This window comes from Protobothrops mucrosquamatus, unplaced genomic scaffold (assembly GCF_001527695.2).
Source record: "Protobothrops mucrosquamatus isolate PMUCROS unplaced genomic scaffold, P.Mucros_1.0 scaffold866, whole genome shotgun sequence".
Taxonomy (NCBI): Eukaryota; Metazoa; Chordata; class Lepidosauria; order Squamata; family Viperidae; genus Protobothrops; species Protobothrops mucrosquamatus.
The window spans coordinates 356,938-373,155 of NW_015387121.1; the positions used below are offsets into that span (position 1 = coordinate 356,938).

Sequence of the window (16,218 nt, forward strand, 5' to 3'; positions counted from 1 at the left end):
GGCAGTAACCACACCTCCTTCCCGTCCGGACCCACGCGGGTAGAGTTTCATCTCCGCCTTTACTCCTTCTGGAGGAGTTGGCGCCCTCGGTGGAACGTGCGAACGCCGATTCGAATCTTCCCCTCCCCGGATTCGCTGCTCGAAGAATTCTGCCGGAATTCTTCCCGCCACTCGCGGGACTTCTGAAAAGGCCCGGCTTCTTTTGGAGAAGGAATGGAGAGAGGGAAAGTTCACAGATCTTAATGTCTATGGAGATTCTCGGTCATCCAGGTCACGGTTGTCCCAAAGGTGCTTTTTCACCAGGCAACTGGACTTTCTTGTTTTTCTTTGAAGACGTTTTGCTTCTCATCCAAGAAGCTTCTTCAGTTCACATATGAACTGGGATTCACATATCTTAGTTTCGCTTTTTCTTCTTACGGACGGCTTGCGCGCACAATTAGTTAATTCCATCATCGCGCCAAGATGAAAGAGGCTGCAGAATAAGACAATGTACACTATGCGATTTAGTTAGGTTTGGCTTCCTTTTCTGTGCTGAGTGAATCCTACATTGTGGAGTATAAACAACAATGTAAGGCTGACTATGTTGTAAGTACTCCGATATGTGTGGAACTGAAGAAGGTTCTTGGATGAAAAGTGAAAAGTTTCCAAGGGGGAAAAGTCCAGTTGCCTTTTGGGAAAGCACCTTTGGCACAACCATGACCTGGATGATTGAGAATCTCCATAGGCGTTCAAATATTTGTGATTTATTCAGTACTGTGTATATCACAGTCAAACAAATCGTGATTTAGCATGAGCTCAGCTACTGAAACTTCTAAGTAACTGCTTCATGCACTTAAGTAGTGAAGCATATTTTGCTTATCCTAGTTATCTGGGCTCACATTAGGCTCTGAGCTACAAACTAAACAGATCAGTTCTCCCAACACACCGCTCTAAAATACAATCTAGTTTGTGAGGCAATATGGCTTAACCTTTCTGTTAGAAGGCTGGAAGGGAAAAGTGTGCACTTTGCCTTCAATAAACAGTTTCTATTTCTCTTGAAGTCTTGGCATAAGGCTGCACAACTGGCTTCAGCATCTTGGATTAATTTTGGCTACTTCCATTATCATAAACTAGGATTAAACATTTTACAGATTGAGGAAAAGTTAGACCACCCACTTTAGTGGTCCACCACAGGTTACCTGATAGATCCTATTGGCTTTTAGAAATAATTTGTGGTTTTTCCTAAAGCTCTGATGCATAGTGCAAATTAGACCTTTGTTGCTGTTTGGAATGGGCAGGGAGCAGTTACTTTTAGACAGGATCATGGTGCAGACATTCCTTGCTTATGGATCCTGGAGAATTCCCTAATTTCCACAGGAAATCCAGAAGATAAAGTGGTTCAAAGGACACCTAGAGTGCTGCTGAAGAATAAAGAGTGAATTCAATGGCACAGGATAACATCCTTATTAAAGTTTGCCACCACTTTACAAACTGGTAGCACTTCAAGGTCCAGGTTATCATATGCAGGTACTCTTTGCCTTATGACCACAATTGAGCCCAACATTTCTGTTGCTAAGTAAGGCAGTTGCCATGTGAGTTTTGCCCCATTTGATTATTTTTTTGCCACCATTGTTAAGCAAATCACTGCACTTATTAAGTGAATCATGCATTAAGGGAATCTGGCTTCCTCCATTGACTTTGTTTGTCAAAAAGCCAGCTGGGAAGGTTGCAAATTGTGATCCCATGACCCCTAGACCAGGGCTTTTCAACCTTTTCAGAGATTGTACCACTTTTAGGATGTGGCAATATTCAGTACCACCAGTTGCTTAGCAGGTGGGTGTGGCCTGTTCGATGCCACTCACTGGACACAACTGACTCAAGACAGCTGGGTCAGAACGGAATAAGTCGCACTGGCTAACTCGATATGGGGACAACTCAGTGCCCCACAAACTGCTAGCAGCCAAACACATGCATGCGCATGCACACACACACCGCATTCCAGGTTTGGGGACTTTTATCCACAGAGGAAGGAGAGGGCCTTCTCCCCAAGCTAGGCATGATTGGCAATTTGCTAGCTCAGATGTGGATACAAGTTTCCAAACTTGGAATGTTTGTGTGTGTGTGTGTGTGTGTGTGTGTGTGTGTGTGTGTGTGTGTGTGTGTGTAGCATGCTAAAGAGAAGTTCTTTTCCCAATCTCTGACATCATTGGTGTTTCCCTGTCTGGTGCCCCCTCCTGGCAAAGCAGGAGGTGGAGGATGTTTGCAGGAAGCAGTTTCCTCCAAGTCCAACTTCTATCTTGACAGATCTCTGGAGAGCAAGAGGAAGCGGCAGGGGAGTAGAACTCCTGGGTCCTGCACAAGGGAAGCTGGCCCTTCTCAAAAGGGAATTCCCATTTCCAATTGTGCGTGGTAAGGATGCTGGTTTGTTTGGGCAGCCTTCCCTCACACAGCTCCCCTTCCACCCGCTCCTCTCCAGAGATCTGCAGGGGAGACAGAGATCTGAAGGGCAAGGTGCAGCCTCCATATTGGCCACTTCCACCTCTCCAAGCCCTCTTCAATTAAACATTCATTATATATAAATTAAAACACAGCCAAAAAGAAAACATAGCTAAATCACTAATTACGGCTCTTCACATATTTTCTGGAAAAACCACCTTTATTGATGTTAGGAAGGAAGAGCAAACCTTATTAAGGAACTCTTAACAGGAAGGGAACTGAAGACACCAAAAGGTCTTGTTCTTTCTAATCTGCCTTCCCTTTGAGCCGTTAGTTCTCATTATTTTATTATTATGTATTTAAGAAGATCAAAGTTCTCCATAGCTCAGGATAATCACCTTAAAATCAGAACCCAGAAAAATTTAGTTAATCCATAATACCGCCCTATGAAGAATGAAGATAATTTTGGGGTCCTGAGAGCATGCAGGCGTCCATTCAGAATATTAGTGGCACACTGTCAGCAACTGGAAATGCTTAAGTCCATGTACTTCCCTTCCCTGTCTCACAACTCAATCCATACATCCTTTAATTTTCAGACTTTTTTTTCTCATAAGCTCCTTTAAAAACCCACAAGGTAGTATAATTAGCAGGAAAAATAAATCTAGCATTCCTGAATTCTTCCCCCAAGGGGAAAGGAAAGTTCACAGCCTGCAGGTTGCTAGCAAAGTCATCAAACAACATAGTTATTGCTGCTAAAGGCAAGAATAAATAACAAATTGATTTTGCAGCTCTCTCCTGTTACTACATCCTCTTACCTCCAGAATGTGGCCTGGGATTGCACAAGGGGCTAGACCAGGGGTGTCAAACTCAATTTCATTGAGGGCCGCATCAGCATTGCGGTTGTCCTTGGGGGGCCAGGTAGGTATGCGCAGGGTGGGCATGGTCTACTGGTGGGCATGGCTGGAGTGGGTGGGCCTACTGGGTGGGCATAGCCAGCTCTACATCGTTTGCGTCAAGGGTGCCTGTGGGGGCCTGGGCAGGAGTGGGACAGATCTGAGGATCTCTGGCAGAAGGGGGTGGGACCAGGGCAAGCACCAAGGCATGGTCCACTGGAAGAGACTGCTGAAACCTCTCCCCCGGAGCCCATCAAGCCAGATATGTGAAGTAGGCGAGGGCCATTTGCTGGCCACTTCCAGGCAATGGTGCATTTCTTCATTCTTCACAAAGAGTGACACCTCCCCAGCATGCACCCAGGGGACGGGGACGATGTGGCAGGGGCTGGTTCCTCGCTGTTTCCAGGCAGCCTTGTGGAGCTAAGACTGAATGCGTTTCAGCATAAATGGCCACCACAAAATTGTACATTGGCTCCCGCCGGCCTGGGCCAGAGCCAAGGCAGCGGGGGCCATTCCCTCACTGTTTCTAGGATGGCTTCGCAGGCCACATGAAACCACGTCGCAGGCCGCATCCGGCCTCTGGGCCTTGTGTTTGACATGTCTGGGCTAGACTAAAATCCGGTTGAGTAGTTTGCAGCCAGGTGTTCAATACAGATCTTGCCAATGTGATTTTAATAGCCCAGGGAGGAATAGGAAAACCCGAGGAAAACTTTGCCATCAATAAACCATGGTGGACTCCGCTTGTTTTGCCCTATTTTGATTCTCCTCCCTAGCAGCAGCCCATCAATTTCAGAACTGCATGGCCACAAAGATAGAGGTCTTCAGCCTTCCAATCCCTGCTTAGAGAGGGGTTTGCATTTCGGCCAGGGTCAGGCCACACTCTCCCAATCAAAGGAAAACCTCGAATCCAGCGGGCCCGAAGGCAGCCCAGCCACCGCTCCCCTCCGGTTCCTTCTCGCCCTCTGGGCACAGATACAGCTGCTGCTCCTCGCCACAGCTGGGGTGGGACTTGGAAGTACCTCCATCCTGCAAAGCGGTGCTCCCCCGGCGCTCCTGCCCACCGCCATTCCAGCAGCCCTGACTAAAGGCCGCACGCTGCAGCCTCACCCAGCCAAGGAGCCGAGACTACAGCAGATCTGCAGCTACCCCCTTCAGAGCCATCCTAATTCCGACAGGCTTGCCGGCATGGTGGCAGGCAAGAGCACTGGGTGAGCCGCGCTTTGCAGGACAAAGCTGGCAGATCTATGCCGGCAGGCCCGTTGGCATCAGGACAGCTCCGAAGGAGGTAGCTGCGGGGGTGGGAGGCTTTCCAGCAGGTGCCGCCAGGCCTGCAAACACGGCACTGCCCCTCCGCTTTCCAACCCCGAAATTGCAGAGTAAAGTTGGACAGCCTTTGAGCGCCGCTTACAAGCTGCAGATCTGCTGTAGCCTCGGCCACCACACCCTTCCTTGGTAGGGCGAGGCTGGAGTGCACGGCCTTTAGTCTGGGCTGCTGGCATGACAGCAGGTGGGAGGGCTGGGGGAGCACCGCTTTGCAGGATGGAGGTACTTGCAAGTCCTGCCTCAGCTACGGTAAGGAGCAGTGACTGTGTCTGTGCCCAGGGGGCAAGAAGGAAACAGAGGAGCACGGTGGCTGGACTGCCTTCTTGCCCACTGGATTCAGGATTTTCCTTTGCAAGTTGGGGTGGGCCAGCCCCTCACTGTCTCCAGGGTTGCCCAGGGCCAAATGTACACACACCGCAGGCATGTCTATCTCCTCCTCCTCCTTTTCTTTTCAGTGTAGTTGCAACTGACTCCTTTCCCCAGGCTGCGCGCAGCTTCCGGAAGCGCCAATCAGCTGGAGCCCAGTGTGGATCCTGGGTGCTCAGCAGAGCCCTGGCAACACCACGGCTCCAGCTGGCTCTCCCACAGGTCTGTACTGCGTTATGGATGCAGTTATCTTGGAAAGAATACCAAACAATGGCTTGCCACTGTCTCCTCTCAAGATGTTTTACCTAACCTGTTTTATTTCCAAGCCCAAAGAAATCAACCAAGTTCTGCCACTTCCTCTACAGAGTTATTCACAAATGCCAATTCTTGAGTATGCATCTAATAGTATGTAAACAATAGAATAATCTATGCTATGTCATGGACCAAACTAACCTTGTTGAGGTCTGATAACATTTGAATATCCAGAAAACAATATGGTACACTTCATAAAGCCCATTTTAATAAACTCCTCTAACAACAAATCTCAGCTTTACCCATTCTTTATCCCAGATAGCTACACATTTAAAACAGGTGCGTAACCTGTTTTTAATAGCCTTACGCAGGCCAAATAAAGGAACAATTGCAGGATGCAATATAACAGCTACAGTTTTTACAAACCCAATAGATATCACTTTGAAATGAAAATATGATCTGCAAAAATAATTACAACAATGGAAAATATTTTTCTATCAAAAATATTGTCTGAAAATGAGAGCATCCTTAAGCTTGGATGGCCCCATGAGAAATACAGGCTGTCCTCAACTTACATTAGTTCACTTACTGACCGAAGTTACAAAATCACTGGGATAAGCGGCTTGTGATTTTCACACTTACGACCTTTGCAGCATCCACAAGGTCACATGAACAAAATTTGGAAGTTTGGCAACTGGTTCATACTTATTACCGTTGCTGTATTGGGTTCAGGTGATCCCATTTTGCTTTTGACAAGCAAACTCAATGGGGAAGCCAGATTCACTTAACAACTGTGTTACTAACTTAATAACAGAAATGATTCACTTAACAAATGTAGGAAGGTCGTAAAATGGGGCAAAACTCAATACATGTCTTACTTAGCGACCTAAATTTTGGGCTCAATTTTGGTCATAAATCAAGGACTATTTGTATTAAGTAAGAATTCCTTTCCAGGTAGAACTGAAAATGTAATCCTAAAACTGGAGTGCTTTGGTGTACTGTCCATATTCATATTTTATTGTGTGATTAATAGCAACACATAAATCATACAAAATTTGTTTTGGTTTATTACAATCAAAGATCAGCCAAAAATAATACAGTTCTGTACAAAATTCAAATTAAAACATAAATAAATGAACATCCTCAGTACAAATTAAACCCCTAACATCTTCTTGTGTAGTAAGCAAGGCAGCAAAATTTTGCAATCATGTAAAATTTCATCTTTCATATCAGTCAGTAGCAAAGGAGGCAGATAATATACAAGAATCAGCATAACACATGCTAAATGGGCCTACCTCTAATATGGGCAGCATATTAGGACATGGTTAACTAGTCCCATCTCTTCGGACCACATGGAGAAAGACATTCTGAAAAAGGAAGGCTTGTTTATCGGTCCTGTAAAATGCTGAAGGTATCACATCAAAACACACTAGTATGCATGCCTTCCTCTGTTTGGCTTGAGCAACTCAATGCAGACAGTTTGCCAGATTATAATCTTCTCTAAATTGCCAATGATTAATGATACTTTTGTAAGACTATCAGTCTGGACAGCAATGTCCCACAGGTACCGTTGAAAGTCTGATAGTAACAAAAGTTGGTAAGTGTAGGCCTATGATAACCATCTTCTACCCCACTTCATATAACCAACTTGGAAGGATAAAGCCAGACTGTTGATATTTCAATCTGAGTTAGTACTGTACGTAATTTTCACTAACTAAACCTGAGTATCCATTGTTAGCAATCCCAATCCTGATCTTAAGGCAACATTGCAAATACTCCTAGGGGCCCCCAAAACAGCATGCAAGAACCGAGTTTGAATTAATTGCAAAATTGTAGGTGTGCCCCATATAATACCCGAGAATTACTTTTCCATCAAATACTGGGATTATTGTCAATAATTTAAGATCACAGACTTTGCAAGGCCTCAGATTTAAACGTCTCGTAAATAGTCAATCAAGTTCATCTACTCCACTAGTTTTCTGTGGCATGCAGTCAGTTTTCCTATCATTCTGCAATTGTACACTATGGCATACCTCTGTGTACTCTACTTTTACAGATAAAACAATAGGGAAATTGTCATTATCCATCCTAATGCATACCTCAAAACCCTAAAATGCAATGGCCAAATTTATTAAATATAATCATACAGTTTAAGTTATTAGAACTGCACCTTGTCAGGTCCAAGCAATCAAAACCACCTGTGAGAAGGCCACATTATATAGTTTATTGTTGACCATCTATATTACAAGAATCTCGCCAAACAGTCTGACTTTTCTTGGGAAACAGCAATATAGACCTAAAGGTTTGATTTCAGATGTTTCCTCCACCAAACAGATTCTAAGCTGAAATGTCTCTTAACCCCCCTAGTGGGGGGGGTGTTCCTCCCTTTCAGCCCACAATTCCACACATCTTGAAACAGTATGTTGTTCTCTAGAATCTAGATGGTCACTTATAGAACCATTTAGGATTCCCATATCTAAGTTATATAGCATCATTCCCACCCAAGGCATTGTTGGCTCCCACTGTGTTGCTTTTCTGAAAGGTCCTGAAAACATGGTTTTGTCAGAGGGCCTAGACACCACCAATGGAGATGGTGTAGATCAAGTGCTTGATTTGATTGTGTTGTTGTAAGCTGCCCGGAGTCACCTGTGTGTGAGTTCGGCAGCTATATATGTTTGTTTAATAAATAAATAAATAACTTACCACTTAGACCAATAATAGTCCTTTCCAACTGAATTTGGTATCCTCAAAATAACGTGTCAGAAGAAACATTTCCTATTTCCTCAGGATTCGCTAAATTAAATTGGCGTAAAAAAAAGGGTAGCACAATTTGGCCCCATGCCCCATTATTGAAGTTGCCTTGTAAATAACACAAGCATGTGAAAACCTCAGTAAAATAACCAGTAAACTCTACACTGGCTAGGATTTAGCTTGATAACTAATTGGGGGGGGAGGGCATTGAAATATTTACTACCTATCTCCTTTAAGTTTAAAAGGCAGGATAAGACAAAAAGTTCACAGGGGAATAGCTTGTATATCTTCATATCTATATTTTAAGCAACAAAAGAACACACACACAGAGAGAGAGAGAGAGAGAGAGAGAGAAAAGATGCCTCCCTCTTCCTGTTCTTCTTTAGTGCTTCTTTAGCATTGGTATACAACACAGGTCATAAATCAATCCATATCTGCTTCATCACATAGCTTGTAATATCAGAACTTCAAAGGATTTAATGTAACTCAAGAATGGGACAATTATATACCGTATGTGTTTCCTGGAGAAAAAAAATTATAAAAATTGTTATCATTCTAAGTTGAAAGTGAGCATTGTTGCATAGAGTAGACTAGCTATTCCTAAGTGGATGCCGTCCAGGAGTGGTGCATTTTAAGAACCCACAGCCAGAGAGTAAGGATTATAGATGTTGTGGTCCATCACACCTAAACAGGACCAAGCTGAGAAAGATTGTGTTCCTACAAAAAGGTACTGAGTTGCAGAAAAAAACCAAAACAATAGCAGCTTTTCCTCAGAAAGGATAACCCCTGGAACATCATGCCCCTCAAAGTGAGATCTGCACCACGCCCACAGTTTTGGCCTTCCAAAAGGACCTGAAGACCTGGCTCTGCCAATTGGCTTGAGGCCCCAATGGGGGCATATCATTCTGGAGTTGGTTAATTGACTAAGACAAGACACCAGCTCTTCCCCGTGTGTATCTCGCTCCCTCCCTCCCTCCCCATCTTTGTCAATTTTAAATCAAATTTAATGTTACTATTTATTGTTTTAATGTTTTATATTGATGTTTCATTGATTGATTATAAGCCACCTACAGTCACCTTGATAGGTGGCAATAAACATTTAGCAGTTTTTGAATCTGATATACAGTGTGGCCACATGTAAAGCAGAGTGAATTAGTAATGTTAATTAAATTGAACTGCGATGTTAGTTATCTTCTAACCTGTAACTGCTAAGCTACTGAAAGACATTTTTGTTTCCTGTAGGCAAATTTTTGTACGTGGTGGCTTATCTTGTAGTTCCAGTCACAGAAGTGACATTTTCTTTATCATACACAGTGTATACGCATACACAGCCATGGGAACGCATAGCACTAGGAAGATTCCCTACAATTTCCCATTTATTACACTCAGGATCATATTTCTCAATGTTCTGCAGGTATGACCCTCTGGAAGAGGAATAGCCTCCTGTTACATAGATATATCCATTCATGACGACTGCGCTGCCTTCCATCCTTCTTTCTATCATATCAGCCTTTTGAGTCCACACATTTTGCTCTGGATCGTAACAATCTGTGATTGTCGTCTGACCGCCCACAAGATACAGCTTGTTTTCCAGTGCAGTGGAACATAATCCATATTCTACAGCAAAACAAATGAATTATTAACATTGTCCATTATATTCTGAAGAATTTAAAAAAGAAAGGAGGCCTACCAATTGACCGAAATAGAATCTTCATCTAAACATTCTAATACGGTTCTCTGCTGATTTCAAGAATTTTGGATTTAAATTATGATTTGTAGCCACATTTTGCTTAACTTTCTCCAGAAGCGGTGAATGCTCCAACACTGGAAGTTTTTAAGAAGAGACTGGACAGCCATTTGTCCGAAATGGTATAGGGTTTCCTGCCTGAGCAGGGGGTTGGACTAGATGACCTTCAAGGTCCCTTCCAACTTTACTATTATTATTATTATTATTATTATTATTATTATTATTATTATTATTATTATTATTATTATTATTATTATTATTATTATTATTATTATTATTAACTGAGATAAGGAAGTTTATCTATTTACTTATATACAGATATATTCTTCAGAAAAAGGGCTTCTTCAGCATCGTACAGGAAAGTCATGAATAACTTGTTATTGCAAAGAAGTTGAACATAATAATTAGTGAGGGCATAAAAAAATGAAACATCAGTACAAATACTACTAAGTAAAGAATAAAAAGGGAAATAAAAAACAAAAAAAGCAAGTTGGAAATCTACATCTATGATGATAATGAGAAATTCTACCAATTTAAATATCCATGTTTATTTACTCTGTTTCTATCCTGCCACATTCCAAGAACATGTAGTGATTTATAACATCATAACACATCCAAATGATAGAAAAGAAAAGAAAAATATAACAGATTATCAATATTATTAAAATATTAAAATAATCAACCTCAAAATCACAGAAATGTATGCAGCTTCCCAAATGACCTAAATCTTCACTTAAATTAAAAATTCTTCTAAACAGTTCTTCTGAATACTTAAAAAAGGGTATGATATGTTTCTTGGTGCTACAGCTGGAAGCACCAATTTCTAGCACTCCTGAATACTATGTGGGGGAGGAATTGTCAAGATATCTATATACAGAACTCATGAATTGAAAAAGTAGATTTCAGATGGAATGGAACTTCTGTAGGTTGCCAGGTCACAAGCCATATAAGGCTTTATTGGTCAAAACTAACACTTTGAACTATACTCAGAAGCCTTTCAGCATTATTGTATGGTTTGAAAAGCAAATTTCACATAATAATATGTGGATGGCTGCATTCTGTGTCTATGGGAACTTTTAGGTAGTCTTCAGAAGAGCCCCATGGAGAACACATTGCAGAAATCTAGACAAGGGATAATGAGGACACCAGTATCTGTCATCAGGATCTTTTTCTGCAGGATTTGCAACCAGTATATCAGCTAAATCTAGGCAGATTCCCCTTAAAAAACACCAGAAGGATGTCCCTTTCAGAATCATTTGCATGTTAGCAAGGAAGAAGACTTCAGGTCAATGGAGGACCCCCACAGAGGAACTATTGACTTTCTTAATAGCCAGGAGATGTTAATTTTTGAGGCCAGTTTTTAATTATTAATTTTAATATTAATCAAATTAATAATACTAATATTAAAGCCATGGGCTTTTGAAAGGGAAGGAAGTATGAGAGTCAAAACTAACAATGATCATGTCCACAGTACTGTATGCTAGTTTTTTTGTACAGGGGCCAAACTGATGTACAGTGGTTATACTTCCTTTTACAGAATAAGGAACAAAAAAGATGGGTTTTCCTATTTTAAGTGTAAGCCACCAGAGACATTCTGCAGTCAGAATGTCTTTTAAAGCTAATAAATAGTAAGTAGGTAAATAAATAAATAAATTGATTTACTAGAAGGGGGAAGAATTTTACTTCAGAATTTTGGATTTTTTTTGTTTTTTGGCTATTCTACGTGGAGGCTAGACAGCCATCTGTCCAGGATGCTTTAATTGAGTAAGAATTGGACTAATTACTTAAATGGCCTTTTTCAGCCCTATGACTCACATGTAAATACTTTCAATGGGAGAACAAGTGCACAGTATTTATTTAAGTTGTTTAGTAGAAGCAAAACTTACCTGGATACGAACTTGTGGCGATTATACTCCATTCATCCATATCTGAGTTGTACTGTTGTATTTTATCATAAGTGCAACTTCCCCGATAACCATAATGGCCTCCGGTGACATAGATGACTTCATTCAGGACACAAGCAGTGGCATTTCCAACACCTATTTAGTAATACTAAATTTGTAAAAGGCTTTAAAAAAATATTCAGCCAAATTTCCATCAACAGACTATTAATATGATACCTACACACAATTATAAGATAATACATGCACAAACGTGTCCATTATCCAACATGTCCACCCTTTAAGATAAGCAATATTGTGCAAAGCACAGCAAAAGGTTAAAAAATAGTAAACCAAAGAAATTAAACACATAGGAAAAGGAAAAAGAACTAATTTTAGTTTGCATGTACACAACTTCCCATATCTTTCTCTATTTGCCAACCAGCCTTATGTCCACTACATCCAAACACATTGTCATTTGTTCTTATACTAAACATTACCTATCTTCCAGCATTTGTGCATCCTAAGATGTTTCATTTTTAGTAAACATTCTACCATGGTATACTAATTTATCTATTTGCTCAGTTTTTTTGCCATATATAATTTGCAATTTTAGTGTCAAAGACACCTTATTCATTTTTGGATACATTATTTTTCAGATCCATACTTCTTGTTGCATTGCATAATCTATTTAATAATTGCTGCAAATAATGTGAGGTCTCGACCAAAAATACAGCATGATCTGCATACAAAGTACCCAAACTTTCATATCTCTAATATGTAATGCCTGCATTTCTTATACCTTTAGCCATATATGAAATACATTAATATACTGAACAGTGAAGGAGGCATCAATATATCCTTGTTTTACTTCCTGATTAATGATGAACTATTCCCTAAACATTCTGTTTATTCTCACACATGCTTTATAGGTATCCTCATTTAATGATTCTAACTGGGATCAGCAACTTCATCTCTAAGTGAAGCGATTCAGTAACATATCATGTGGCCATCAATCCGTTAGTGATGGCAGTTCCAATAATCCCAATTGGGGTTGTTAAGAGAAGAATCACCCACAGTCATTAAGTGAGACATTTGTGACCATGACTTGCAACCTCTTATTGGCTTTCTCATTGACTTTGTCACTGACTGACTGACTGACTCAAGGTCACTCACCTGGCTTTGTACCTAAGGGGAGAACTAGATCACACTGTCTCCCGCTTGCTGTCTTAACCACCACACTAAAGTGGCTCTTATGGGAGAGATATCATTATATTGATAAAAGCAATGATCATTTAAGCACAAAGCTACACTAAACATAACTGATATACGATTAAACATATTATTAAATGCAAGCATATTAACTTAGGCAAACAGGCAAATCTTAAGAAAGTGCCAGCCTCACCATTGGATGTGATTAACAGTGGAACTGGATGTGGTAATTGTATCCACATCCCTTAGAAAGGAGATAAAGACAGAGGTGAGATTTCTGAGGAGGGGAAGATAATAACTCCCTGGCTCCTGGTATATATTGTGGAAGAATTTAAGCAATTAATTAATGTTTTAGCATGGAGCTACTGAGCATAGTCAGAATATAAGTTGTTAGAGCTTATCTTTGTCTTTGGGTTTTTCTCTGTAACCAATCATATTTTTAGATGCCTGCATTTCTTGTTGCTTAATTATAAATATAACCTATTGACTTTGTATCAGAGTCTTGCCATGGGATGTTACTAAACATGTCCAGGTATGCTTAAGCTGGTTTTGTACACCTATCATAAAATATTTGGAGTCTGAATTATTCTTGTATGCTCCTTTGGTAGACAAACAAATGTTATTTTGAGAAGGGAGAGAAAACTTGTAAGTCAAAAAGTTCACATTTTCTCTAACAATTACACATTGCCTAGAATCATGATACGGATGGATGGATGGACGGACGACGATGGATGGATGATAGAGGCAGAATACAGAAAGACAAAGCAGTGAACTTTCACTTCCTGCTCTCCTTATAAGAAATACTTTTATTCCTTGAGAATGAACTACTGTAAAAATGCTGGAACTGTCTGCCTGACCATACTTAATGTGACATCCGTTTTCTGAGGTTGTTCACATCATTTTCAAAATGTCAAATGTGACCATGGATCCCAAATGATTGGGCCACCTATTCTAACCAGACCTTAATATTTTATTAGTACCTATCCAAATAGTTTCATTTAAAGATACATGCAGAACTGAATTAACAAGTTATGCAGCAAGCTGATTACCTTTAATCATGTTTGCAATTGGGAACCATTTCTTTCTTAAAGGATCATAGAATTCCGCTTCTTCAGTTGGAGCCCCTTTTCGATAACCTCCCAGAGTATAGATACAACCACTTAAGGTAACTGCACAGTGGTAGTATTTTGCATTAAGCATGGAGCAGCCTTCAGTCCATTCATCAGTTTCAAAATTGTATATCCACATTAAATCAAGGGCTTCTATATTGTCTGTTCTGTAACCTCCAGTCACGTAAATATTGGGTCCCAGGCTTGTGACTGCATAGCTTTCTCGTGTGTGATCTGGCATATCTGTTCCCTGGACCCAAACATTGTTTACTGAATCCCATATATGCACTTCAGACAAAGGGTGCCAGTAATAACCCCCAATCACATACATAATAGTGGTAGATCTTTTTGTAACTGCTCTTGGCTTGGGACTTAATACACTACGTATTAGAGATCTGATTTTATTTTCCTTTAACTGGTATTTCTTGTACAAGCTGAGGGCTGATTTCAAGTACATTTCATTTAAATCAATTTCAAGACACCTCAACAGATCATAAATGTATTCGATCCTGCTGTCCACATCATAGGCAATCCATTTGGCAATGGGCTCTGTCATTTCTTCTTCTTTCCATATATCAAGCTTCTTTCTGGAGAGAATGAACTGGAGTTTCTTGTTGCTAATCTCTAGAAATTCTTCTCGTCTCCACACTTCTTCAAATCTGGACAATATTATCCTTCTGGATTCCTTCTCCAGCTCTGAGCAGACGTGGAATTCTGCAAAGGCGTGCATTCCTAAACAATTGTCAAGGTCTAAATGTCTGATCAGAAACTGCTCACAGGCTTTTTTGACAGAAGTGAACTGAAGATGATCAGCAGCTTGAAGGAGGCTTTGAACATTTTGTTTTGTTATCTGGATCTCTGATGTGTACGTGTACATCACCAGGGATTCTAGTATTGCAGGACTGAACAAAGAAAGATAAATCTGATCCTTTGACTTTTCTTTCATGTCAGAGGTAAACATGGCTTTGAAATAGTTGCTACAAGCAGCTAGTACAGCTTTATGGCAATGGAATAGCACATCGGGAGCACACTGAAGGGTAATATCAGTGAATAACCCTTCGAGATAGAACGTCCTGAACGCATCCAAAAACTCTATAGGATGAGAGAGGTCTTTGTATCTATAGGTATAGTCCCCCTGCTCAGTCAGTGCCATCGCTGGAATAAAATATCAGAAACAACATGGCAGTGAGGTTCATGTACTCATTCCTATCAGTACCCATTCAGATATAAGACTTTCTGATTTTAATGGCAGAATCTTTTTGTAAATAATTTACCTCTTATGCTCACATAACGATAACAATTTAAAAAATGCAGCACATCAGATCAAGAAGCACATTGGGTAAAAAAGAAAATGCAAAGCCACCAACAGCAATATATTCCCTTAAAATAAAACCATCCAGAAATAATTTGTTTTAAGTTATTAAACAGTACTGGTCTCAGCTCTTCAAACGTCTTCACTGCCTCAAACAACTCTAACTTTCTTTCTTGCTCTCCCAAGCAGTACCTCATCTGCCCCAGAATTTGACGGCCAGCATCAAATGATCTTCCAATCAGGCTCACATTTTCAATGACTGGTCTCCATAACTTTCCTAAATGAAGCCTGCAGGACTGGAGAAAAGATCAGTCCTCTTATTTTTTTGATAATAAGAATTCTACACAGATCACATATGTGTATATCATATTTTACATGTACATGATCTATGCAGATTTCTTATTATAAACAATACACATTTACGTGAGCAATTTCTAATATAAGATTTTCTTTCAAACATTTTACCATACAAATTAATTCAATCTAAATTTTGGAAACCAAGACAGTGATCCTATTTAAATCCCTCTAAACAGAACAATAAGCAAATATAAATCCCACTTAGTTGGACCTATTAGTAAAATTGTTCATAATTTTGTTAAAACACACTATTATCAGATCAAGGAATGCCAAGAATGTAAAAACACTTTAATGTAGAGTTCCAGAAGAAAAGTGTATTTTCCATTTTTATCATTGTCATCCTATTTTATTTGCTCATTTTAATCACCATTATTCATTCCATTATTCTTTCACAAACCTGAAAGTAATATATAGCAATATAAGGGGTTCTAGTGCTACTATTTAAAATACACTATAAAAGGAGCTGTAAAACCAACAATTAATCAGGCAGGACTGTGAAAAGAACAAATTAACCCTTCTCTCCTATGTACATATTTAACTACGGTATGCATTTACCTAGGAGTAGATACCATGTAGTCCAGTCCAGTTTACTTTTAGACAA

At 40.3% G+C, this 16,218-nt stretch overlaps 1 protein-coding gene across 1 annotated transcript; it reads right to left on the reverse strand.

The window, feature by feature from the left end:
- Positions 1 to 9,264: 9,264 nt before the first annotated feature.
- On the reverse strand, positions 9,265 to 15,101 carry KLHL23 (kelch like family member 23). Its single transcript, XM_015819178.1, has 3 exons — positions 13,889 to 15,101; positions 11,634 to 11,786; positions 9,265 to 9,617 (listed from the first exon to the last, which is right to left on the reverse strand). The coding sequence occupies exons 1-3, from the start codon at positions 15,099 to 15,101 to the stop codon at positions 9,265 to 9,267; spliced, it is 1,719 nt and encodes a 572-aa protein (XP_015674664.1).
- Positions 15,102 to 16,218: the final 1,117 nt, after the last annotated feature.